Source organism: Fusarium flagelliforme (genome assembly GCF_020744385.1).
Source record: "Fusarium flagelliforme strain FIESC 12 MPI-CAGE-AA-0113 chromosome Unknown B0J16scaffold_1, whole genome shotgun sequence".
NCBI classification, from domain to species: domain Eukaryota; kingdom Fungi; phylum Ascomycota; class Sordariomycetes; order Hypocreales; family Nectriaceae; genus Fusarium; species Fusarium flagelliforme.
Window position 1 is genome coordinate 7,820,799 of NW_025763503.1, and position 25,621 is coordinate 7,846,419.

The 25,621-nt window shown below is 48.9% G+C and overlaps 10 protein-coding genes across 10 annotated transcripts; 5 read left to right on the forward strand and 5 right to left on the reverse strand.

Moving 5' to 3' along the window:
• Positions 1–632: 632 nt before the first annotated feature.
• On the reverse strand, positions 633–2,975 carry B0J16DRAFT_392657 (uncharacterized protein; the record flags this gene model as incomplete). Its single annotated transcript, XM_046132012.1, has 1 exon — positions 633–2,975. The coding sequence occupies one exon, from the start codon at positions 2,973–2,975 to the stop codon at positions 633–635; it is 2,343 nt and encodes a 780-aa protein (XP_045990487.1).
• Positions 2,976–3,601: 626 nt separating this feature from the next.
• B0J16DRAFT_360504 (fumble-domain-containing protein) lies at positions 3,602–5,757 on the reverse strand. Its single transcript, XM_046129699.1, has 4 exons — positions 5,376–5,757; positions 5,104–5,331; positions 4,423–4,516; positions 3,602–4,370 (listed from the first exon to the last, which is right to left on the reverse strand). The coding sequence occupies exons 1-4, from the start codon at positions 5,649–5,651 to the stop codon at positions 3,727–3,729; spliced, it is 1,242 nt and encodes a 413-aa protein (XP_045990488.1). The 5' UTR covers positions 5,652–5,757; the 3' UTR covers positions 3,602–3,726.
• Positions 5,758–6,234: 477 nt separating this feature from the next.
• On the reverse strand, positions 6,235–7,128 carry B0J16DRAFT_331253 (uncharacterized protein). Its single transcript, XM_046126552.1, has 3 exons — positions 6,999–7,128; positions 6,820–6,952; positions 6,235–6,756 (listed from the first exon to the last, which is right to left on the reverse strand). The coding sequence occupies exons 1-3, from the start codon at positions 7,031–7,033 to the stop codon at positions 6,715–6,717; spliced, it is 210 nt and encodes a 69-aa protein (XP_045990489.1). The 5' UTR covers positions 7,034–7,128; the 3' UTR covers positions 6,235–6,714.
• An 881-nt stretch (positions 7,129–8,009) lies between these two features.
• B0J16DRAFT_47050 (concanavalin A-like lectin/glucanase domain-containing protein) lies at positions 8,010–9,225 on the forward strand. Its single transcript, XM_046133902.1, has 2 exons — positions 8,010–8,448; positions 8,495–9,225. Exons 1-2 carry the CDS (start codon positions 8,159–8,161, stop codon positions 9,129–9,131), a joined length of 927 nt encoding a protein of 308 aa, XP_045990490.1. The 5' UTR covers positions 8,010–8,158; the 3' UTR covers positions 9,132–9,225.
• Positions 9,226–9,907: 682 nt separating this feature from the next.
• Positions 9,908–11,959, forward strand: B0J16DRAFT_331260 (amino acid/polyamine transporter I). The gene has a single exon (XM_046126553.1). It carries the CDS (start codon positions 10,272–10,274, stop codon positions 11,835–11,837), a length of 1,566 nt encoding a protein of 521 aa, XP_045990491.1. The 5' UTR covers positions 9,908–10,271; the 3' UTR covers positions 11,838–11,959.
• A 2,278-nt stretch (positions 11,960–14,237) lies between these two features.
• Positions 14,238–18,116, forward strand: B0J16DRAFT_353221 (uncharacterized protein; the record flags this gene model as incomplete). The annotated part of the gene is made up of 18 exons (XM_046129296.1): positions 14,238–15,047; positions 15,078–15,314; positions 15,354–15,494; positions 15,525–15,677; positions 15,714–15,812; positions 15,855–16,022; positions 16,065–16,163; positions 16,197–16,283; positions 16,314–16,425; positions 16,471–16,526; positions 16,557–16,579; positions 16,613–16,778; positions 16,818–16,932; positions 16,963–16,987; positions 17,024–17,030; positions 17,064–17,107; positions 17,144–17,411; positions 17,448–18,116. The coding sequence occupies 18 exons, from the start codon at positions 14,238–14,240 to the stop codon at positions 18,114–18,116; spliced, it is 3,279 nt and encodes a 1,092-aa protein (XP_045990492.1).
• A 654-nt stretch (positions 18,117–18,770) lies between these two features.
• On the reverse strand, positions 18,771–19,915 carry B0J16DRAFT_410318 (uncharacterized protein). Its single transcript, XM_046133136.1, has 4 exons — positions 19,568–19,915; positions 19,291–19,523; positions 19,145–19,246; positions 18,771–19,093 (listed from the first exon to the last, which is right to left on the reverse strand). The coding sequence occupies exons 1-4, from the start codon at positions 19,849–19,851 to the stop codon at positions 18,903–18,905; spliced, it is 810 nt and encodes a 269-aa protein (XP_045990493.1). The 5' UTR covers positions 19,852–19,915; the 3' UTR covers positions 18,771–18,902.
• Positions 19,916–20,792: 877 nt separating this feature from the next.
• On the forward strand, positions 20,793–21,897 carry B0J16DRAFT_410319 (uncharacterized protein). The gene is made up of 2 exons (XM_046133137.1): positions 20,793–21,358; positions 21,408–21,897. The coding sequence occupies exons 1-2, from the start codon at positions 20,844–20,846 to the stop codon at positions 21,769–21,771; spliced, it is 879 nt and encodes a 292-aa protein (XP_045990494.1). The 5' UTR covers positions 20,793–20,843; the 3' UTR covers positions 21,772–21,897.
• B0J16DRAFT_298563 (uncharacterized protein) lies at positions 21,898–23,943 on the reverse strand. Its single transcript, XM_046124495.1, has 5 exons — positions 23,785–23,943; positions 23,540–23,736; positions 23,234–23,489; positions 22,730–23,187; positions 21,898–22,684 (listed from the first exon to the last, which is right to left on the reverse strand). Exons 1-5 carry the CDS (start codon positions 23,802–23,804, stop codon positions 21,906–21,908), a joined length of 1,710 nt encoding a protein of 569 aa, XP_045990495.1. The 5' UTR covers positions 23,805–23,943; the 3' UTR covers positions 21,898–21,905.
• A 111-nt stretch (positions 23,944–24,054) lies between these two features.
• Positions 24,055–25,268, forward strand: B0J16DRAFT_298566 (uncharacterized protein). Its single transcript, XM_046124496.1, has 2 exons — positions 24,055–24,216; positions 24,265–25,268. Exons 1-2 carry the CDS (start codon positions 24,150–24,152, stop codon positions 25,131–25,133), a joined length of 936 nt encoding a protein of 311 aa, XP_045990496.1. The 5' UTR covers positions 24,055–24,149; the 3' UTR covers positions 25,134–25,268.
• Positions 25,269–25,621: the final 353 nt, after the last annotated feature.

The following is a 25,621-nucleotide window of genomic DNA, read 5'->3' on the forward strand; positions in this document are numbered from 1 at the left end:
GTCCATGTTGGCGGAAGAATTGTTGGTAGAGCCCATGTTGGTGGAAGATTTCTTGGTAGAGTCCATGTTTGCGAATGCTGTGCAGAAGAGAAGTTGAGTGCGCCCGAGAGAAAGTCCATCTTGACCTATTTATCTGTGTGTGAGTTGCATTACCGAAAGCTTGAAATGGACAGGTGCACCTTCTGGTTGAGTTTATCAAAGATACACTCGTCGCTTGTTCACGGGGAAGGCGCGCGTCATTGGTTCGTGAACAGGATACTTTCGTGGCAGCACCTTCCATCACCTTCTGTTCTGTAGGAGTGAAAGTAAAAGGCATCTCACGTGATAAAGTCATTGTAAGGTAATGCCGTGACAGAGTAAAGTTGTGGTGACCTCTTGTGAGGTGGGTGAAGAGAAGATCATGTCACGGTTGATTCATATGCAAAGATTGTGTGTATGTGTGTGATTAAGTGTCAATTCCCAGTAACGCCGGCTAAACTAAAATAATAATGATTTAGATAATTTATGTCCATCAATCAGAATACAACAGCCTAAAGGTATAGCGCACAGAGCTAGACTTGAGACATCTTCCTCAGCTGTGAACCTCTAAGTTCAAGGCCGACCAGGAGATATCCTCATTTCCTCTCAATGAACTACGCCTTCCTGGGCTTCTTTTGTCGCCCCTCATTGTCCCTCTCCGGACTAGGCCTCTTTCGTCGCTTCACATTACCCTTCTCCCGACAAGGATCACACTTGTCGAACCCAGAGGGATTCTTATTCCCACATCCGCCTGTTGTACAAAGGCCCTTGCTTTTGGCCTCGTCGTTTCGTGCCTTGTACCCGGCATTCCTGGACGTCCTGCACTCCTTGCAAGTCACGCGCCCCTTCTCTGCATCGACCTTGTAGCAGTTGTTGCAAATGCCTTCAGCCCTAAACTTCGCTTTCTCCCAGTCTGTGTATTGGTAGTTCCCCGCGTGGTGTTCGTCGCAGAAGATCTTGTTTGTGCCAAGTTCAAGCATTGCCCTGCAGTCGATGCACGAACGAGACTGAGTGTTAGGCGCTTGCCTGTGTATATCTCGGCAATTGGCGCATCGGACGCCGAATTGCTTCATATGAACTTTGCAGCCGATGCAGAATGCAAGGGGTTGATGGCCTGGCTTGCTGTTGGGTCTTTGGGAGAATAACCGGTATTTCTCTGGTAAGTCGTGTTGGTGAAATTGAGCCATGCCGTTGATCATGGGCGCTGATGCGTTCATAACTCCGTTCAAGACAGGAGCAGGAGCAGCTTGGAGAGAGGGCTGGAAAGGTTGATGCTGCCCCATACCGTTCATCATTTGGTTGGCGGGAGCCATCTGGCTGGGGCCATTCAACACAGGAGCTTGTGCGTTTGCGTTCATAGCCCCGTTGACGAACGGAGCAGACCCAGCTTGGTCAAAGGACTGAGCGGCTTGATACTTGAACATACCGTTGACCGCGGGAGCCTGGGCGGCGGGAGCCATCTGGCTTGGGGTGTTCAACACCGGCGCCTGTGCGTTCGTAAACCGAACCCCGTTGGGAGCAGTGGCAGGCGCAGCTTGGCCAAAGAACGGAAGAGCTTGATGCTGCGCCGGAACGTTCAGCATGACAGGCTGTCCGGCCGAATGTATGTGCCCGTTGAGCTGGGGATGGCTCTGGGCGGGAAGGTGGCCGGTCTGAATACCCCAGTTAGGGTTAAGGGGATTACCGGCTTGAACACCGGGCTGGGCAAGGTTCTGGACCTGAGGGTGCATGCCATGGTGCTGAGGAGCGGTGAATGCGTTGGGCCAGGCAGCATAGGGATGTTGCATCTGGGCGTTCATGGCCATCAGATTATTGCCTCCCTGTGCTGCCATGACGTTGGGGGAGGCCTGCGGCATGTACCTGTTGCCGGCAGGGGAAGGGTGGAACATGCCATTCATTTGAGGCTGCATGCCCCGGCCATGCCACATATTATTTTGTGGCATGAACACATTGCCAGCCGCAGGGACAGGTGCATTCATCCTCGCGTACATGTTGGCAAGGAATGCATCTGCTTCAGCCTGCGTAGCAGGGTCGTCCCAGGCGGCAGCAATGATGCCCTGGCTGCCCCTGGGGGTCATGGGGGGACGAGATTCGACCCCAGGGGCAGGAGCGGCAGCAGGAGCAGGAGCGGCGGCAGGAGGAGGAGCGGCGGCAGGAAGAGGGATGTCGGCAAACATCTCCTCAAGGGCGAGAAAAGGGTCCCCGACATGTTCGGGCTCTGGCATCTGGAAAGGAGTGTCCAGTGCCTTGGCTGCCTCAGCTGCCTCAGCAGAAGGGGCTTTGCTCTCTGCATGTTGAACAGGAGCGGAAGGAAGCCTCATGCCAGTGAGCTCTGAGGCAGTCTTGGGAGCAGGCTTTTCTTGTGCCTTGGCTCCCGTGTCGGAAGAGGGGATCTGCTCCTCGCCATTATCCCCGAAGAGACATTCCTCCAGAGCACGGGCCAGAGCCGACTCGTTGTCAGGAGAGGAGACCTCAGCATTGTGTGGCTGAGGCTCCAGCCACAGGAGGTTTGGGTTGGCCATGTGCTCTGGCTCTACCTCCTCGCCTGGAGCATCGACATCCATCTCGGGGGAGACCTCAGCGTTGTGTAGACTGGGCTCGACCAAGCATGCGTCGGCAGCACTGGGCTGTGGCTCTGTCTCAGCTGCGGCATCGACTTCGTAGTCGGCGGGGACCTCAGCCCCGAAAGGTTCCTCCATCTGCTCATCCTCGCCTTCCTCGGCGGGAAGGTGAAGAAAGTCGCCCAGGTCAAAAGCGGCGAAAGGATCATGGCGGAACTGAGGGGCGGAGGCGGGGGCGGAGGCAGGGACAGGGACAGTGACGCTTTGGGAGGGAGCGTCAACGGCAGGGGCAGGGGCAGGTGCTGGAGCAGATGGAGGAGGTACTTCAGCGAATGGGTTGTCATTGTACATACCATTCTGCTGCTCCCAAAAAAGCATATCGTTAAAGTAGGACATGTCTGCAAAGAAGAAGCAAGACAGTGCTTGTAGACGGAAAGAATGTGATGAAGAGTGCAGATAAAGATGTGAAGACTTTAGACAAATTGTCTAAAGAGTATAGACGAACGTTAGATAAATGTCCTAAGACTTAGACAAGTATCTGTAGAGTGTAGACGAACGTGTGACTCTCGATTGAGAGAGATGTCAGGATAGGGTTGATCAAAGAGATAAGAGAAGGAAAAAGAAGAAAGATTGATCGTTTGATGGAAACAGGCTTGCCAGCGAAGAAGAAAGGCTTGCGGTGCGAAGACTGATAGATGGATGTGGATGAATCTGCCAAGTAGAAAATCCAAGTCCGAAGGGGAAGGACGTGTTTTATAGACAAGAACATGAAGGTTAATTTGTAAATATCGACGGCCTCTTCGCTCTTTCTTTTCAGAAGGTTTCAATATCGTGAAATCCCTTCTGGGACATTACGTAGTTGAGGCCATTCTTTTCAAATGTTAATGCTGATATCAGGTAACGATAACTCAATTCTATAATATAGAATTTGTCTATCACTATAGAGACACTTTTGTTCCTTTAAGATTTTCACCTAAGGCCCGATCTAGTCCCCTCTTTTGTCCTTTTGATGAAACGATATTCTTCAATTTTCTATCCTGCCTAATCTAAGAAGACGGCAATGGTCTAGAAGTGGCTGGGTCTATCCTTTAGAATTTTCATCTATTTTCTCTTCTCCCCTTGTGATGGAGCAGACTTTTTCAAACTTCTACACCGTGTTCCCGTCCACCACGACATGGGCCTTCTTCTCGCCCTGGCTGTAATACCGCACAGCAATACAAAGCGTCCGAATCAAAAGCTGACAATTCTGCACATAAGGCCCCGTAAAGTAAATATCCGGATTTCCATGGATGCGACTATGCAGCGTAGCAAGCTGTCCAATATTATTGAACACGGCGAATACAAGCGAGTGACAAATGTCTGCGTCAGAAAAGGTTTTCGAATCGGCACCATTTTCGTCCTCGGTTGCTTGGCGATGCTCTAGGCTGAAAGCTTTGCAAAAGGTTGATGCGACCGCGGTCATTTTCATTCCGATTCTATTGTAGTCCATGCCGTAAATGTCGCCGATGAGTTTATCCACGTTTGCATTGTTTCCTTTTTCTGCCTGGCTGAGCATGTCCTCGTAGGTACGTGCCCTGGTGAGCAGAGTTAGAAGACCGCAGAGTGCTGAGCCGCCGAAGGAAGAGCCGGAGATGCGTTTTGTTTCGTTTTCTGAGACTTGGAAAAAGGACACGCCTGAGCCGATGTTGACGAGGAGATATGGGTGTGATTTTGGTGGTGTTGATGGAACGATTTCTTCGTCTATGAATGTGTAGATCTCACTGCTGGTACCAGGAATTGGAGGACGATTGTCTATCCATACTATGTGAGTCTTTATACATGGTGGTAAGGGAGAAAGGCGTACCGTGACTTGACCCATCTATCCCATCTGATATTTGCGCAGCATCCATAGGACTTATTAGATACTGCAGGGCATCCTGCATCTCATCCCGATTAGACTCCATACCTACTCTATCTATTGTTTGTCGGTATGTCGTTGAAGAAAGTTGATGCGGTGACAGAAAGAGGTTAGTGCGGCTTGTAAAGGGGGGAATGAAGTTGCCAAATTTTCTGTGGGGAATCATCACGTTTTACGGGGTACGTTGCGGGCAGATCCGCACGATAAGAGTCATCGTCTACAATAACCTTCAGCCCTGTCAAGCAACAGCCAGTTGAATTAGTTTTTTAATTGACGCGGGGAAATGTTTCATGTCATCTGACGTCGAAATTTCCTTTGCGACAGAAACTTACTTTGCGACAAAAGCTTACTCTGCAGGACCCCTCTTTTGCGATGCTGCCTGATCTTCTTTGCGCTTCAACGACGTAGGGTATAACAAATGTGCGGTCTTAAGACGAGGATGGTTTTTTCACGGGCAAAAGCTTGATTACGATATATCACGTGGTGAAGGGTATTGCTATCGACGACATCTGTCACCAACAATCCATTAATCCATCGCAGGGTATCATCCATAGTACAAGAAACTGCAAACTATACACTTCAAAGCTCCCTCTTTCATCCATCTGTACAAGAAGCTCAGGCAGGCACGGTCATTCCATCATTAGCCTTGTATCCCTCCGTAGATCCAGCCTGTGCCTCCCGATACTCAGCTTCCTTATCCTGCTGAATCAAATCACAACATCCACAACAACAAGCGGTAGCAAGATCAACAAGACAACTTCCCTGAAGATTATGCTTCTCCCTCAGATTAGCGCGCTGAAGAGCGATAGGAATCCAGTGAAGACCAAAGCAAGTTGAGCCCCAAAACATAAGACACTGCATCGTTAGCATATATCCACCATTAGAGTCTTCGTACATACAGAAGTATTAACAGGTTCGTAACCAGCAAGATTTCCACCCTTTCGTAGACGATGATGTGTCTTTCCAAAGGTCACACAAGGAACGCAACATGTTATAGCGCAGGTATCGATGGGGCTGAAACAACTGAAGAGGCTGTTTTGCCAGGATTGGGATGTCGTGGGGGACTTGGAGTTGACGTGCTCTTTTGGACGGGTGAGGACGTCGTTGAAACGGTCTTTCCATTCATTGAGATCATTGTGGTCAATGGGACCGTTATTTGGAGCTGGAGTAGCCATTGAGTCTGGGGGAGAGTGTTGGGTGGAGCGAAAGACGATGGGATGGAGTGAGCTTGAGTGTGTATAGAACTTTATTGAGCAGGAATGGTGTTGATCAAGGTCAGATAGGAAGCTGGTCAAAAGCGAGACAAACCATGGAGAACCCGACTCTTTTATCCTTCCACAGCCAGCTATCAGCCCAAGCCCATCACATTCCACATGTTCAGCTCAGCTCAAGTGCCAGACTAACTGCCTGATACTAGCGTCCTGATTAACACGCCTTATCCCAAAAGCATCACACGAGATTGCAGAGGCGCGGAACATCCAATCACACCCACATCATGCGGAACGGCTTTTCAGCCCTGCGGCAGGGGAAATGGCATCTAATTCGGCACTTGGGCTCAGCTGTTCTGACATGGCGAACTGAAGCGCCACCAATTTGCGGTACGTAGTATTTGGGGTAGGGCGTTGGACCTGGACATTGACGTTTGTCGTTGGAATTGGAGATGATCTGTTCACATGGTGATAAACTTTGCACGGTAGTATGAGTTGTCATGTTCTCTTTGGTCATGACAAGATCTTCATCGAATATTACAACGGTTTCGATACGTGGACAGTTCATGAGAAATCGCCAATATGATGGTTAAATTAAACGCTTCCTGAAACGCGCTACTCTCGGTAGATGGCTGTCAGCGCTTCAATTCCGCTGCGGCTGAGAGTCGGCAATTGCCTCAAGTAGTTTAAACAATGGTCAGTCAAATTAAACGTGAGTCACAACTGTCAAACCAAGAGATTCCGCGCCCTTTCATCACATCACGATGTCATAAACGAATCGCGGAATGTTATCGTGAGGTAGGCGAATTGTTTCAAGCGGGATTCATCCCATAAATTCTATCATTCGCTGTTTATCTTTATCTAATCTTTGAATCGTAATAGGCTAATATTCTCGCTGGTTGATCTTGCCAGCAAGTCTTTAAGCCTGTGTATATGTGTTGCTTGTATGTATGTGTTGCTTCGTAATATTTGCATTAAGTGTGGTATCGTGATGTCGGTATGGAAACGCCCGCGTTTCTGATGAGGTGGTTTAATCTTCTAGCCAAGTGCTATAGATCATATTTGTCATAGTCTACCAACGCATGTAAGCATTCACACTCTCAAACGGTTCAATTAAGTACTGAGATGAGCATACCTTTTCACTTTGTGTTGTGCTGTATGATGAAGTGAGTCTTCTATCAAAAGACCGTGTCTGTGGCTTAAGCGTCGTTCGAACACCGCCTACGACAACTGTGGCGCTACCGAATGTCAAGAGAAGAGGGACAATCCTGATTTGTTAGTACAGATACCAAAGATAAGATAAGAGAGTCTTACTTTTCGACGGGCATGGCTCTTAGGATGGGTTGCATATTGGATAATGTGTATTTCCAGTCAATAGATGATCAATTGATGTAGTGAATTACTGTAGATATGAATGACTCCAAATCCAAACAAGAGATGTCTTTATTTATTATATATTATGTCTGTATCTTGCATTGTCAATCTCTGTTTTCATGGCGTGGTGGACGGCGTTTCGAGGCCGTTGGGTGGTGCCATGAGAGTGAAAATTGGCCGGAACCCCTGGTCGGGATCTTCCGGAGGCTGAGAATCGGGCCATCAACAGATTGTGGATTGAAGTGTCTTGTGGTTTTTTGTGGGCGATGTGCCGACTATTGAAACTTGTATTATTACGATTGTGGGTTTTATTTCGATTGCCGATAAGAAGCCGTGTTACGCGCAATATTTATTCGAGATGTCAGGTCATTGATGATTTAGCGAACGCGTGTGCTGAGTTTCAGTGAGGTTATCCACTGAAGATGCGACGCGTAAAAACGAAATAATGCACACAACAGCGAGACGAAACACGGTACTATTCTGATACCGGCTATTTCGCACCTTATAGCGTTTCGATACTCAATCATCATCCAAATTACTATTTCAATCCGCCGATACTCTTGCTAAATGGCATGTAAATGATTCCAACTTCGTATCGCGTAAGCCCTTGTCTAAATAAATTTTCAGGTACCAAAAAAACCATCTGATGCTCAATGCGGCGTCTGCCGAAGCAAGGAAATTTAACTGGATCGTAATCCGATCTGATCGCACATCAGGCAATGTCTTGGCTTTAGATTCACCGTTCTTTTTATCGCTAGATAAGGCCCGAATGTTTCTTATCGTGTTCCAAGTTTTGTTATGATTCGATGATTACAGAATGTCATGCAACGCTGAGTATGAGTGGCAACAATTGCCACAACATCATACAGTCAATCATTTATTCCCTTTTGCTGTGTTTGTATAGCTTCATCTGTGATTTTTATTGTTAGTGATGGTGTTGAGACTTGGCACCGCCAGCCACTAAACCGCGCAAGCTCGTGACGTCATGCCAAGTCTTGGAGTCAATGATATTTCTTCCTTGAAAGATATATAGACCATAAAACACCATCCACACACAGTCCTAGACTATTTGGCTATCATTTATCTCAAATATCGCCATCATGCCGTGGAAAGACCATCTCAAACGTCTCAAGAATGAATTCGAAAACCTAGTCGGTGAGCCAAAAGCTCAAGACCAAGACCAGCAGAACCCCCATCAATATCCTCCACCGCCTCCTGTACCTGCCCATCCACCTCAACCTCAGGAACAAGGCCACGTCTACTGGCAGCCCCAATTCCGCCCCGATGCTCCCGTTTCCGCTGAGTGGGACGCAAAGATCGGTAACGGTCCGGATGGCTGGGGTAATCAGGAGCTACAGTACTACACCGCCGATCAACAAAACGCCTTCCAGTAAGTGCCCCTCCCTCAATATCACGAATATTACTGATATCTGTAGCACTCCTGATGGAAAGCTTGTTTTAAGAGCCATTGCAAAGAATGGCGAGTCTGATCATGAGAAGCGGTATACCTCTGCCCGACTCGTAAGTCGCCAGACGCTATCAAGGGATCAGGGCGTGCTCACCGCCTACCTCACCTCACCCTGCGCAAGCGGCATCTGGCCTGCATTCTGGCTTCTTCCGCAGGAGCCCTTTTCATGGCCCACAGACGGCGAAGTCGACATAGCGGAGACGTGGAACGGTGATATGGAGAATCACTCTTGTCTCCACTGGGGACAGCACCATGAGCCGGACAAGCATCGCGTGCTTGGCACCAAGATTCCCGACATGCAGCATCGGCCTGTGCGGTACGACCTTGCGTGGCTTCAGCAGGGAGGTTCAGGAAGAATGATCTGGTACATTGATGGAAGACCTGTGATGAAGGGGGATATACCCGAAGGAACGAGGCCGATGAGGGATATGAATATTCTTTTGAATGTTGCTATGGGAGGGAATGTTTGTGGAGGTCAGACGCCTGGTGATGGGTACTATGATTTTGTTGTGCATAGTTTGTATATGGGGAGTGAGCCCGAGTATGGTGGTTGGCATAGATTTGAGAATGATTGGAATGCTGCTCCTATGGGCAATACTTACTAGGTTAGATAGCGACAATACGACATAGTATGTATTGTTTTGTCTGGTTTCACTTTTTTTTTGTTGTTGATGAACTGAGGGATCAGCTCATACTGCGGATAAATCAGCAGATGCATAACACATGCATGACATACTGCGATATAGATTGAGATCTATATCGACTGATGCTTTGTTGTACAAGATTCCCAATCGATAGTTGTTGTTATCGTGATAAGATAAGAAGCGAAGATAAGGATAAGGTAGCGATAAGATCAACTGAACCTTGAAGAGCCTGGAGAATAGCAATATCCGCGCTACAAATAAATGAGGTATATCATTCAGATCTGTATATCTCTGCAGTCCTGTATCCAATTGAATATTGATTCACTGTGCTGACTTGCCTGTTATATCCATCGTGTCGCTGTTGGACACTGCGGATTTGTGTGGGCTTGAGATTGCAATCGGCAATTATAGTCCAATGTATTCACTGCGACTGAAGAGCACAACAAGCCGCAAAGCCCACTTTCAAAACTGCCTTTCTATCTCAGTGATGACCATAAAACACTAAGTTATGGTAAACACGAAGTTCAAGATAGGAATAGCCTTAATTGGACGCGTTCCTTGACAAATTCTTGGACACCAAATCGCGTTACTTACCCTGAACCCAAGATGCTCCGGACAGCGATGACTAACAGAAATTACCCCGCACGATTGGCCCCAGATCCAGAATCTCCGAACTCGGCTCCACTCCCGATATCCTTATCAGATAAAGAATGATGACCAGACGCGTTCACCATCGAAGCAATTGACTGATTGGCTTCTCTCGTATTTTCTACATTCTAGACCAGCCACAAACCCTTCAACTCCCTCTTATCAGTCCATCCATCTTCATTGAAAATATCAACCATGGACTCATTAGGATAGTTCAGCCGACAGCTCGCCACCTTATCTAGCGTCGGGTTCTAGATAAGTCGTAAATCCATCCTGGGGAAATACCACGCTACGTAGATTAGACATGGGATCCAAACCGCTTTTGGAAGGAACATGCGACAATGTCCGGGGGCGAAAGTGTGAAACCCAAGAGCTCGGGACGTTTAAGAATGTCTGAGTTTCCCTCAATTGGCAATCCAACTGTCGTTCAACTTCTCTCAAACGGCATTGACCATGGACGACACGCGAAAGATGGACACGTCCAAAGGACATGACGACCATGATTCCATCATCAGAACTCCCTCTCGGGATCTGGACCTTGACCACGTCCAAGCGCCTCCCAAGAACTTCAATCTCCTCTCCCTAGCCGGCGTAGGTCTTGTCGTCGGCAACGTCTGGCCCGCAATCGGCGGCTCCATCCTCGTCGCCATCTTCAACGGCGGACCACCCGGCGTCCTGTACGAATTCATCGTGGTTTCAATCTTCTACTGGACCGTCGCCGCCAGCGTCGCAGAACTCGCCAGTGCCATCCCATCATCTGCAGGCGTATATCACTGGGCTTCTGTCACACCTGGCAAGAAATGGGGTCGTGTATTGGGGTTCTTTGCGGGGTGGTGGAATTATCTTGCTTGGTGTCTGGGGTGTGCTAGTATGTCTAGTATTCTCGCCAATACGCTTGTGCAGATGTATGCACTCAATCATGATGGTTTTGTGGCGTCTTCGTGGCATGTTTTCGTCACGTATATCATCACCACTTGGTTATCCTGCGCAGCTGTTTGTCTTTGGAACAGCGCTATGCCAGCCCTCAACAAATTTGGCGTTTTCATTATCCTTGCAGGTTTTGTTATCACGGTTGTTACAGTTACTGCGATGCCTGGCCACGGAGGTCGTCCGCCGCATGCGAGTTCTGCATTTGTGTGGAAGGATTGGACGGCTGATATGGGATATCCTGATGGATTTGTGTTTGTCATGGGGATGTTGAATGGAGCGTATAGTGTGGGCTCTGTTCATGCTACGACGCAATTAGCTGAAGAGATTCCCAACCCAAGTCGGAATGTACCCATTGCTATTCTGTTTCAAGTAGTGACGGGTTTTGTTACTGGGCTTTGCTATCTCATTGCTATCATGTACGCCATCAGCGATTACGATGCCCTGTTACAATCTGCGTATCCTATTGCGGAGATCTATCGTCAGGCAACTGGTTCGGCGGCTGGTGCTACGGGGTTGTTATCATTGGTTATGATTTGTATTGCTTTGACGGTCGTTGGACTTTACATTACCTGCGGCCGAACGCTTTGGGCTCTTGCCCGCGATGGAGCGACACCTTTCCCATCAGTCTTCGGCCATCTTCAAGAATCCCTCGACATGCCACTCTGGTCCACGCTAGCAACAGCAGTCCTCGTCACCATTTTAGGCGCCATCCAAGTCGGCAGCACAACAGCCTTCAACGCACTCGTCGGAACATTCATTCTACTCTGCAGCTGCTCATTCTTATGCTGCATTCTTCCCAACCTTCTCAGCGGGAGGAAGAATATCACTTACGGGCCTTTCAAGATGCATGGAATCACCGGTTTTATCATCAACGGCATTGCTTGTGCTTATCTGATTATTTGGAGTGTCATTTATTGCTTTCCTTATAGTCTGCCTGCGACACCGGAGGGTATGAATTATACTTGCGTTATCTGGGGTGGATTGACGTTTTTGGTGAGTCTTTGGTGGTTTATTAGTGCTAGGAAGGGATATAGGGGACCGATGAGTACGGGAATGGTTGTTCCTGGTGTAACTGTTGATGTGGCTTGATTTATCTGTGGCTCTGCGTATCGTACTGCATAATCTTGCATTGTTTTTAGTCCAATGATTATCCTCTTTTGTCTCCATCTTCTCCATAGCTGATTCTTCCGCCACCTGATTTAACAGTTGTCCATCCTGCGTGGCATATTCACAGCCGACACAATATCAAGGCGAATCCCGATATCTACTGATCATATATCAATTGTGCATGTCTCCTCAACCTTAGTCATTCTCCCCATATAATAGGGCGAGACAAGACCAGGTTCAGCACTGGATGGCCTCAAAACAGGCGAGTAAATCCGGAGCTCTTTTTCAATTTTCTGTGCGTGTGACTGTGATACGATACTCACTGCGCATACATTCACGATCCTACTGTACATACATTAATCACCGAGTGCATTACCCAGGCAACAGAATGCTTCATGCACACGCGTAACATAGAAAACTCCTGATGAGATCGAGGCCATTTGCAGCGCTTATCGTGGAGAGAAGGGGCCCGGGCAGCTTTGACCATGGAATGAATTGTTCAACCGTTCTCGATTGATCTAGCTTTTTCGGTATTGTCCGGTCTGGATTTGATCCACATGACAAGACAAGGAATAAGCTTGATTTACATTGCCGCGATTATCTTTCGGCAATGCCTTGTGGCGAGGTTGTTTGTCACTGTTAATTATGGCTCTGTGATGACTACGATTGCCAGCGATGACTAGACGCCTCAGCTTACTACCCGGCCTCCTCAAAGAGCAATGACATTCGACAACATCCGAGGCCATATTCGTTTCGGAATTACACAGACAAAATCATGCAAAATCACCGAGGCCTTGGTTAAGGGTTTAGAAGAGGTTGGGCATAGTCGATCTGAAACTGGAACCCCGTTTGCGGGGTTTTGAAGCCGCCGAGATTGATAGCGATACGGTAGTTGGAAGTGATCAGCGTGCGGACGTGAATAGCCTCAAATTTATTAAGCGAGGGCCTGTTTTCCTGACCTGCGGCTTTTTACGCGCCTAACCAGCTCAGCCAGCCACCGAATAGCTGAACTGTCAGTGAGTCAGAAAAAGACTCACGTATACTTATTACTCACATTCCTCGTTGTTTCTATCCAAAGAATTCTCTGCCTCACTTGAGTCTCTTGGTGCTCAAGAATAGTGCTGTGCAGAAAGAGCCCATTTTTATGACCCTTCTCGAACGAATCGGAAACCCCCACATAAACGTTGCAGCCCGACGGACCCAAGGTGGAATGGGGCCTCAAAAACTACAGGGACTCCCCCCTGTAGTTTTAGAGCCCAAGCCGCTGATCACCTTATTGAATAGCCATTGGATGCCCTGATTTTGATGATTGGGCATGCTGAGTTGTGGGGGAGGAGAATCACGAAGAACAATCACGTCTTGAATGAGACACAACATGGAGACAGAATATGCATAGATCCAGTGCATTCCTGTGGACAATGAATAGGGCATAAATAAGCGAGTCTTTTGTGCACAAAATGGATTCTCATGTAATGTAATGTAATGTATGTATTTCTGGTATGGTCTTGTACACGTAAGACACACAGCGGTATGGAGTCTTGCATTTCTTTTCTCCCCTTTCTTGCAGAAGAGAGGTTATCGCTTAGTTCTCCGGTGACTAGCTAGTCACTGCACAGACATCTTTCGTTCGGCCTTGTTTCGACAGCGGAGGGGCCGGGGGATTACCCCTGCCGCTTGTTAACTTACCGGGGATAATTCCCTTCAACCACGCCTGTCCACATGGCCAGTTGCCACTGTTCAGTCTATGGGCTAAGGCGTGGTCTACTGTAGACTCAACTGTCAGAGCTTAGCCTCACCCCGCGTCAAGACCAATCGAGACCTGGTTGACTAAACTAGGGCCTCTTTTTTCTGTTCCCGCTCTGCCGTTCAGGGATTATGCCTTCACGCGTCATGGTCACAGCCGATTCGGTAGACATTGGTCCAGCTGTCCTGCGCCTGGCCGTGCCCAATGTGAATGTGGTTGGTGGTGGATCAACCAACTGATTCTAACAGACAGACTCTCAGAATGGGTTGGGCTTGGCTCGGGCTCTGTGTCCCCGGTCTGCCTGCTGTAGATCAAGGCAAAAAAGAGGTTGAACAAAACTGGCGGCTGCACACCTTATTTCCAGTCCGAGCTGATTCCTTTTTTCCCTCTTCTTCTTCTTTCTCTTTTTTTCTGAGAATAGCTCTGCACAGAAACAAACATTAATCCAGCGAGTCTCTTTTATTGTGACCTCTTCATCATTTATGTAGTGCACCACATCCATCCCATCCTCACCGCCGACTGCCGATCACATCACCCACGGACCCTTGTACCCACGAGCGAGAGAAGGAAAATAAACTCGCCTTTTTTCTTTAATATTATCACCACGACACATACACACACAAACAGTCTCATTCAATATGAGGAAATCATCACAGAAGACGGCGACAAAGCCGGCGCCATCCCGTCGGCCCTTTGATCCGCTGTCACAATTTGAACAGCAACGACAGCAGGAGACTGCCATGGCCCTCACAATCCGGGGTAACCCGCCCAGGAACAATTCCGACGACAGTTCAAGGAACTCAAGGAACAACGTCAACACTTCAACTGCCCTCACAAGAAACCGATCAGTCTCTCGTCCACCACCATCTCGTCGACCAGATGATGATGGCCTGTCTACCGTCTCCGAAGCCACTACTGCCCCATCCGAGGTCTCCACCGTCTCTTCAGCCAGTGACGTCTCGTCCATATCACCACCACCTCAGTACCGACGACCGGAGTCTGGTCGCTTCGGGTTCCAACCTCAACCTCCCTTCCAACCTCGGCCTCCCCAGCTGCGCTTCCGATCTACACAGGACACTGGATCACCGGAGCCTTCACCAAGAGCTCAGTACATGTCTGATGACAACTGGGACTCTGCTTCTGAACTAGGATGGGGCAGCTCATCCAATGTCTCCGTCTCCACAAGGGCTACTACTGTAATGAGTGAGAGTGAGGATGACTACTCCAAGACACCTACCCGATCACGATCTATTGTTCGTCAGACTGGTGCCCTCTCTAGACAACAATCTCGTCCGGGTGAGAAGAGGGTTGAGTTTGAGGAGGACCGTCAACTGGAGAGGTCTTCTGGACGTCAGGTTGAGCGTCAGCAGGAGAGGACCAAGGAGAGATCACGAAGTCGCGGTCGCACCTATCACATTCACATTGAGCCTACTGCTCAACAGGCCCTCGTCAATGCTCAACCACAGCAACAACAACAGCAGCAGCAGCAACAGACCATCACACAACAGCCTCAGCAGATCACCCAGCAAGCCACCATCCAGCAACCTGCTACCAACCAGGCTAATGGCACCCTCGTCCACTCCAACACGACGACGACCACCACATCGTCGTCGTCGACCTACACTCAGCACCCAGCTGGTCAACCAATGATGGCTCAACAGCCTGCTGTCGCTCCTCAACCAATGATGACCCAGCCCATCATGCCCGCCCAACCAGTCATGTTCACTGCACCCATCAGCCCTCCCATCACCCAGCCCATCCAACAACCCTTGGTCCAACATGTCATCCAGCAACAACCACAGACTGCACCTCCACCTCAACGCATCCCTGAGGAACGTCAGCTTCCTCAGCCTGAGCGTCCTCCTTCTCGACCTCGAGCTCGCTCACGCCACGATGTGGAAGAGACCATGCAGGCTGAGCTTGAGAACCTCCGCAAAGAACTCAAGACCCTCAAGGAGAAGCAGAAGGAGACGCACAAGGACCTGAGTGATGCCCGGTACAGACTGTCCAACATGCAGACTGACAAGGATGAGCTGCGCGAGGAGAGGAACAAGGCTCAAGCTACTCGTGACAGACTTGTCACCGACTTCGAAGAGCAGACTCGTCTGCTTGAGAGGACAAGGACAAGACTTGATGAGCAGCGTCGCACACTGGAGCGATTCGAGAAGGACCGTGACATGTCAATTGACAAGGTCAAGAAGGATCGCGAGCAGGTCCTCGACAGGTTCAAGTACGAACGTGACCAAGCCATCAAGAACGTCGACAAGTTCAAGCGCGAACGCGACCACGCTGTCGAGCAAGCTCAGAAGGAATTGGATTCTACCATCTCCAAGTCCAAGAAGGAGCGCGACCAAGAGTTGCACCGTCTTCAGCGTGAGCGCGATGAGATGGTCAACCGCATCCAGCGCGAACGCGACTCTGTCGTCGACAAGCTCCAGCGTGAGCGTGACTCCACTGCTGAGAAGGCCAAGAAGGATCTTGACATGACCATCGCCAAGTCCAAGAAGGAGCGTGATGCAGCTATCTCCAAGCTTCAAAAGGAACGCGACTATGCTATTGAGCAGGTCAAGAAGGAGAAAGATCAGATCATTCATCAGGCCAAGAAGGAGCGTGATATGATCGTCTCCAAGTTGACTCTCGAGCGTGATGAGCTCATCAAGACTGAGGCTGCTTTTAGCAACAGGGTTAAGGAGCTTGAGGACCATCTCACCAAGCACCGTGAACTCAAGGCTGCTCTTGAGAGGAACTACGAGGATCTCAAGAAGAACAGCATGGAGGCGACGCAGAACAACACCAGGTTTGAAGCCAAGTCCATCAACCTGGAGCGTGAGCTTGAGGACATCAAGGCTATTCGCAAGTCTCAGCAGACAGCCTACGAAGCTCGCATCGCCACCATGGAGATCTCGCAGGAGTCTATGCAGTTCCGCGTCAGCAACATGGAGACTGACCTCGTCGAGAAGTCTAAGGAACTTGGTGAAATGTCCGTCGACCGCGACCGCTACAAGATGGAGAGCGAGAACTCCAAGGGTCAGGTCGAGTCTCTCAACAAGGACAAGCTCGGTCTTGAGGAGGACAAGAAGAACCTCCTCAACCAAATCACTGATCTGACTGCCGACAAGTCTCGACTCCAGGAACAGCTCACAGGACTCGAATCCGACAAGAAGGCTCTCGAGGTGCAGGTTACGACACTCCAAGCGACTATCGACGATCTGATGAAGGACAAGGAGACCTGGGCTAAGGACACCGAGGCCAAGGAAGCTCAAATAGCTGGTTTGGACTCGGAGAACGGAGCGCTCAAGTCGCAGATCGAATCCATCAGCAAGGAGAAGGAGGGTGTTGCTAAGGAAATGGAGGAGATGGAAGCCAAGAGGAAGTTGCTCAAGAAGAAGTACGAGAAGCTGCACGGTGAACGCGAAGGTTTAAGGGAGCAGGTGAAGGGGCTCCTGAACCAACAGGATGATCAGCAGGCCCAGGTTCTGAGACTATCTGTTGAGGTCAGCGGCTTGAGGTCTGAGAATCTGAGTCTGAGGGACGATGCGGGTAGTGTTGTGTCCAGCTCTATCTCGACTATCTCCAGTGGCATCAGCACTATCAGCGATTCTACTACCGCATCGGACGCTACTGCCAAGACTGAGCAGACTCTCGAGACTGTCGAGGAGGAGCCCGCGTCTGAGGAGAAACCCGCTGAAGCTGCACCTGAGGAAGCTCCCGCTGAGCCCGCTCCCGAGCCTGAGGCTCCTGCTCCTGCTCCTGAAGAGCCTGCCCCCGAGGCTGAACCTGCTCCTGCACCTGAGCCCGTTTCAGTCGAGACTGTACCCGAGGAAGCTCCTGCTGAGCCCGCTCCTGAGCCTGTGGCCGAGGACCCAGCTCCCGAGCCAGCAGCTCGCTCAGTCGAGCCCGAAGCCGAACCTGCCCCTCCTGCACCTAAAGAACCCGCCCCAGCCCCCGAATCAGCCGAGCACACCGAACTCAAGGAGAAGCACCACGACCTCACCATCAAACTCGAAGCCACCGCCGAAAACGCCGGTCGTCTGCAACTCAGCGTCGACACCCTAACCGCCGAGCGCGACGAGATCACCCAGAAGCTCACCACCCTGCAAGAAGAAGCCACCGCGCTCCAGGCGAAGGCTGATGAAGTCACCACCGACCGCGATGATCTCAAGGGCAAGCTCACCGCTGCTGAGGAGCAGATCGCTACCCTTATTGCCGAGCGTGATGAGTTGAACAAGAAACTCGAAACCGCGGAGCGCGAAGCTGTTATTCTGAATGCCTTGAGGACTGAGAACAATAACCTCATGAAGAAGCTCGATGAAGCCAAGAAGGCTCAGAAGCAAGCTACTTCCAAGGTGAACTCTCTCGAAACCCAAATCGCCGCCCTCGTCGCACAGATCCACAGCGGCGGAGGCGTCGCTGCCGTGCGCTCTAGTTCAAAGGGACGAAAGGGACCCAAGGATCCCAAGCGGGCGCAGGAGCTTGTTATCGTTCGGGATCCTCGAGATGGAGGAAAGGGATTGTAAGTTTGTCCCCTGAAACCTCAATGTGTATGGCGTGATGCTAACTGTTTGCAGGAGCTCTATTGTTAGAAGAAAGAACTTGAACTCTGCTGCTGCGAGAAGTAGTTCGCAGAGTGATGGATCTGCGGATTCGTGACTCCTTGAATGGTTGAAGGAGGTCTTGCACGTGTCATGAACAGATGATGCTATACTGAGACTTTGGATACAACACGGGCGTTTCTGATTTCAACCATGAGTTACACGGGCGTTTTGCTTTTGATGCGAAACTTATACAACATAACATACAAGACCATTAACACATCTCAGAAGAGATGGGTCGACAAAAAGACCACTAACAATCTCATGAAGAGATCGGTCAATAACATTACAAGACCACTTGGTCAACAACACAACAACACGACATCACCAACATACCTCAACATAGAGGAAGGTCATTGTCGGCACTCTTTTGAACATTTTCTTTTGTCAATTTCTCTTTTGTACTCTCGCTTTGTCATTTTCTTTGCGTCTTGGGTTGGATTTCTGTTATATTGGGCAGCGGGCATAGCATGTAGAAAGGGACATTTTAAAACATCATAGCGATGGGATTGTATTAGTGTATGAGGTAGATGAAGGATGATAATGGGTTTATTGAGATAAATTGATGGATTATCTAGTCTTGAGTCTGAGTACCTGTGTCCTTGTCTTTGATTGTGATACTGCTGGTGATCTTAGCCTCGACCCTCTAAGCTCACCGAGGTAGACCTGAAGCCTGTCCTTATTGGATTGAATGTTGGACTTGGTTCTTGATCACTGCGCTGTATATCCTCCGTCGACGGGGAGGTTCACTCCAGTAATCCATCTTGCTTCCGCACTCGCCAGGAATATAGCTGCCCCGACGATGTCTTGCGGTTTACCGGTTCCGTGAAGGGGATGTTTTGCACGGATGTCTTCTTTGCTGTGCATTTTGATGGTGTCTGCGAAGATAGCTGTTTCGGTGTCTGTATTGCTGTGTTGGTGTGGAGTTCAAGTTTGGGGGAAGGGCCACTTACAACCAGGACAAATCGCATTACAATGGATCCCATCCTTCGCATATTCCAAAGCCACAGACCGGGTGAGGTTCGTGACTGCGCCTTTTGAGGCGGCATATGAAGCTATTCTGTCAGTACACATCTACTGGATTGGAAGGTAGACTTACGAACGGTGTAGCCACCAACAATACCCAGAATAGAAGAAATATTAATAATCCACCCTCGATCACCATCTTCATTCTTTTCTTGTTTGAGCATTTGGGCAATGGTGTACTTAGTTGTTAGGAAGATCGATTTTAGATTCACGGATATGGTTGTGTCCCAGCGCTCCTCGGATGTTTCGTGGATTCTTACGGGAGGTTGGCCTGCTTCGAGGGAAACTCCTGCGTTGTTTACCAAGCTGACCAATCAGTTGTTGTATCATGTTTTCCGGGAGTGACTTACACATCAATTCTGCCGAATTGGATGACAGCTCGAGTTACCAGTTCCTCCACATCCTTGGCCTTACTGACATCTGTCTTGACAAAGATTGCTTTCCCACCATTCTTTCTGATGAGTTCATCGGTGGGAATGGCTTCTTCTGTTTGGAGATTGGCGGGGCGGGGATGCGGTTGGAGGTCTGCGCAGATGAGGTGCGCGCCTTCGGAGGAGTAGGACAGGGCTATGGAGCGGCCAAGACCGGAGGATGAGCCCGTTACTATGCATACTTTGTCTTTGAGGCGGATCATGATGCGAGGTTAATGGCTGGGACGATTCGAAAGTATGAGTTTGGTGGTACACTGGACAATTGAAGTAATCTGTTTAAAGTGATGATTTGGAGGATATGAGGCTTTTTATGGATATAACTCCGAGGTCTGATCGACATGTTTGCTGTCGTCAAATATCGGGTTTCTTGTTTTAATGCCTGATATGTAACACTGCATTTGTGGAGGTCGATTTTGAGTTTGAGTTTTGGTGTCGTTCCGAAAATGGCTATCAAGGCGAGATGCAACTGCAATCAGGCAGCAGAATAAAATATCCTCTGTTTGTATCGGTAACTATCCCGACCATGAATGCAATCCGACGCCAGAATCACTGCATGCTCCGTGATCCTTCTTCTCTTCTCGGAAAGAGCTTAGGAGAATAAAGATCCTGAATTACACAAGTTGACTATCCTTCTGACCGTTGAAGTTAGTAAGACATTTCCAATTGCTCGAGCCATTTCTGCGGCCAATAAGAGCGCACGTTATGGTATGGAAGGGACAAACAGTCACCACGAACGCTGTAATACCAACTCTACTCTTTCTGGACCAAAGAAGGATCCACTGCAAAATGCGTGTTGGATGTTGACCCAGCTGAGATGAGACAGGCTTAGCTTAGAGCCCGGCAATAGCGAAGATGAATTATCCATATTAGCTGCACTGATTTCCCCAACCAACAGAACAGACAAAAGAAGTCTACTAAAATTATACTTACAACTGTCAAGCCCCTGCGTAGACCGTTCTAGTCCGCAGTGGAAATAAAACGCAAACGGCTTGGCATCAATAGATTGTGAGATTATTGGCACTAGCCCGGCAATATCAGCACAGGCCCATTTTCACAACACGACCAACAACATATTCAGGTAAAATAAATAGGAGGCCGCATGAAAAACATTGTTTATTCTGAAAAGCTGTTCTTGGATCTTACCCTCTTTCAAACTTGTGCTGTTTCCAGTCGCTTTCGTTCGCTATCTTTTAAGATGGGTTGCCGATCAATCCTCGCCGTGGCCGTTGTCGCTGCTAGTTTGCTAGGAGCGGACGCTAGTCCTTGTAAGCCTGCGACATCGGCTGCTGTTTCAGTTGTCCAGAGTGGGACTTCGTCGTCTGTTGTGTCGGAAGCTACCTCTGCTGTCTTGGTTGAGACTTCTTTGACGCTGTCAACTGAGCATACGTCCCATGCATTGACCGAGACCACATCTACTGCTGAGGCTTCGTCTTCGTCGCTCCTCGAGACTTCCTTGACCACTCTGGTTGAGTCCACCTCTACCGAGTTGATGGAGACCACGCCTACTACAGATGCGACTACCTCCACCGCCCTGATCGAAGAGACTCCCACCACTCTTGCTGCAAGCACCACCACTACCAAAGCGGAAGCCTGTGTGGAGACCCAGGTACTCGCCAACCCGGGCTTTGACAACGACAGCAGAGAGTGGACCCCATGGTCGGTGTACGGTGAACTGGTGGACTACCAGAGTTATTCCGCCCCCAACGCGATGTAAGTACAGCCCATAATTATCAATAGCGCATACTAACAGTTTATACAGGCGTGTGTCATTTGCTAGAGACGGAAGCGACATTGAGATTTCACAACCTTTGTTCTTTGTTAAGAAGGGTAAATACCTATTGTCGTACCGCCATAAGGCCCAGGAGGCGGTCAATGACTTCGGCTTCGAATGCAGCGTCCGACCCAAGATTGGAAGCACTTTCCTTACAGCTTCTTATGTTGACCAACTCAGTGATCCTTTTGTTGAGGGCACTGCGGAATGGTCTAATGAAGAGGAAATGGGCGTTACTGTGTTCAAGCTTGTAGTTGGATGTTTTGGAAATTACGATGAGCTCAAACTTCATTTCGATGACATTACTCTGACGAAGGTTTGCGATGTCGATTTGAAACCCAAGATTGAATGACCAAAGGTCTGAGAAGTAATCTCTGCAACGCAATACGTGCTCTCGCTGTACATTTAACTTTTATTCTATTCGCTTAAGTCAGTCACAACGCTGGCTTGGTACATAATTTTAAACGAACATTTACAATCCCCATCTCAGCTATCCCCCGGCCACTCATCAACAAGCTTCGCCCTATGAAACCTCGTAGTCCAACCCAAATCCCTCTCCACATCCTCCAACAACTTCAAAACAGCCTCTCGCTCACCCTTTCCATAAAATACTTGTCCCGCCACAAACAGCGCCTGCACAGAATTCGCTCTTACAGGATCACTAGGGTCTGCAAGACTAATCCCACAGATCTCTTTGGCGTAGTGATGTACATCTTCTTGGATCTTGCGGTAAGAGCTTAACCGTGCTGAGACGGTGGAGCGGATAAAGGTTGATTCTTGTGGTTGATTGACGAGCAGGAGAATCATGGCCATGTAGTAATTCTGCATTGTTGCGGCACAGATGGGGAGTTCATACCAGATTTGTTCAAAAGTAGTGAAACAAGATTGAGGGTTAGAAGGGCAAGGTGTTCTTGCATGTGGTGTAAATGTCAAAGGAAGACTTTCATGCCACTTCTTGAATTCCGATAAAAGCATTTTCCAGCGCTCTAGTAACCGCTCTTGAGTCACACCAACAGTCGGACGTTGACCATGTGGTAGTGCATAATCCGTCGGATTTATAGCATCACCTGATGTAAGGTGATTCAAGAGTTTGCCAATCAGCCATTTCAATTCGTTACTCTTGGTATCCTCTTCTATATCGGCTGATGTGCGAATGTCAACTGGACTGAAGGGCATCAGACTCCCGTCTTCTGTGGTTGCCAGGCCTGCATTTTGCCAGAGACGGACGTCTTTTAGATCGAGGCGTGTCTGCGTCTCGCTTATAACTATAAGTGTTAGCTGGTGATTTTGGGGTGAGGGAAGTAACGCACAAGCGCACAACAAGTCTTGCCTTGCTAAACTCCATAGAATAGGACCTTGTATAGCCGTCCGGGGAATAACAACCGGCGAGCCACCCGTATCTTGGAACAAAGGAAGCGCACTCAAGTGCGCCCTCCAAGCCGTACCAGGCGCATTCATAAGTTCATAAATGCAAAGAATAGCAACAGCAGCTAACATATCTTCTTTCTCACTTAGATCATTCTCGTAAGACTGGAGATCAATTGCGGTTTTTAGGTGGTGGATTGCTTCGTCGTAGTGTTTCGCCGATTCGTAGCGCCAGTCGTATGAGAGCCAGCGGGTGTCGGAAGATGGATTGGGTTTGTTCTTGTTGAGACGGTATAAGTGCTTGGCAGATATGGCGCAGATGGAGGACTTTAAGAGAGGCGATGTAGCTGCTTTGACGGGGACTTTGCCGGAGAAGTAACAACCTGTGTCGAATATGTCGAACCTTGTCCGTCAGATACCGGTCGTTGGGCTTGGGTAGTGGGGCTTACCATGTTCCTGGTCCTTCTTTGTAATGCTTTATTAGATGTAATGTTGCTAGCCTTGATGTTATAGCATAGTCGCTGTGGGTAGGGGTATCTGGAGGTATGCTGGTTTCAAATTGGAGTTCCTCATCCAGGGTGATAGAGTTCTGCTCTTCCCAGAAGTCGACTGGAGGACACGGTGACTGAGATGTTTCTTCGGTTTCGATAGTGGTATCTACTACCGTCTCTTCAGCATATGGATCTTCTATATGAACGAAGTGAACTAAAACATCTCATTAGCTACCAACTATCACTTAGAATGTCTATACTTACGCTCATCTGGGACTTCAACCCACACATGGCCCTCATCAAACACATCCTGACTGTCACTCTTTGAGGGCCCGGTGTAGCTCTGGAACGGTCGGAAAACAGATCTTTTCGAATAGCTGCACTCCCTTGAACTCTTCGTACAAGCCCCACATATCGGCTTTACTTCATCACACTTTAATTTCCTGCTTCTACAAGTTTCACTATGCCATCAATTAGCTAACATTTCATCCCAGTGAGGCAATTCTTACCATCCAGAGAACGAACGCATTATTTCCCGTCTTGAAATGTGAAAGAAGGGGAAATTGAAGCGAGAGGTTATTGAGCCGAGCTGTATGTATATCAAGTTTGCTAAGTGGAGGCTGTGGATTGTGAGTTCTGAAGAGGGAAGCCAAGCCGAGAGGAAAAAGTGGCTGACGGAAGAGGTCATCAAGGCGAGGAAGAAAAGTGGAGATTTCGGTACCACGAAGACCGATGGCGGGGGCTTGTAGATCACCTGAGCTGACTGATCTGATGCCGAGAGTTGGATATATATTGACTTCATACTTGATATACTCCATTGTCATTTGCTTTTTAAGATTCAATTCAAGTTAACCATAACTCTTGTTCATGAAACATGACTTCTCAAGCCAAGCCGTTCTCCGTCTCCGGCAAGACAGCCATCATCACTGGAGCCGGGTCAGGTCAGTATATTCACCATTCTTCGGACAAAACCACTAACATCTATCAAGGAATCAACTATGAATTCGCTAAGCTCCTCCTCTCAAAGAACTGCAACGTCGTCATAGCAGATCTGGCCCTCCGTCCCGAGGCTGAAGCCCTCATTTCTGAGCACGCTTCGTCCCCCAAAGCCATCTTTGTCAAAACAGACGTAACATCCTGGAAAGACCTCGGCAACGCCTTCCGCACCACTATCAATGAGTTTGGTGACTTTGACATTGTTTGTCCTGGTGCCGGGGTTTACGAGCCCAACTGGTCTAACTTTTGGCATCCGCCTGGATCGCCAGAAAGTAAAGACGATGCCGAGGGTGACGGGTATAAGTTACTCGATATCAACCTTACGCACCCGATAAGAGCTACTCAAATGGCAATTTCATTTTGGCTACACGGTACGGGGCAGAAAGCATCGCTTGAGAATCCCAAACGTGTCATTCACATCTCCTCCATCGCTGGTCAAATCCCTGTCTTCAGAGCCCCTATGTACGGTGCCTCCAAATTCGGCATAACAGGCTTCGTTCGCTGTCTTTGGAACTTGGAAACCACCGGCATTCGCGTCAATGCAGTAGCACCAGGGGTTGTGCGAACTCCACTCTGGACAGAGCACCCCGAGAAACTGAAGTACGTGAGCAAAGACGATGCCTGGGTTACGCCCTTTGAATGCGCTGAAGCCATGCTTGAGTGTGCGGAGAGTGATAAACACCCCGGAGGAACAGTTTTGGAAATTGGAAAGGGAAATACGAGACATGTGCAGGTCTTCAATGATCCGGGACCAGACTACCATGATCCAACCAAGGGCTTTTCGACTAGTAATTGGGAAGAGGGTGATGCGAATGCTTGGGGATGGCTTGGGGAGAAGGAGATTTGGGGATCTCATCTGTGAATCTATCTATTTATAGTTTTTCGACCTTCCATTTCTGAAGATGTACATGGTGGGATTATAATATTGATGAACACTCATTTCAACCTTGTGCTATGAGGTTTATGTCTCAGAGTCTGTGAAGCTATCGCCATCTTGATTCTATGATAGAGGGTTTCTCATCTCAGATCATCTTCCTTTACTCCGGACCCCGCTTCATACGGATTTTGTCTACAGCCTCACTTTCGATCAACAAGGTAAGTAGCAACACGCATATGCGGATTCCCAAATTCAGCAACCGACAACAATCATATGACCTTGATGTCTGAGTTGTTCACCCCTCTTGTTGTGATTCGTCACTTATACCTTGATTCGGAAAGTTGCAGATGCCCCGCGCGGGTCCGCCCCCGCTCCAAGTCATGAATCTTGCTGCTTAATCTGCCGAAGGTGGGATAGACTGAGTTCGGCTTGACTTCTTAAAGAAATAGTGGATTTTCGGGTTGATTGCTGTT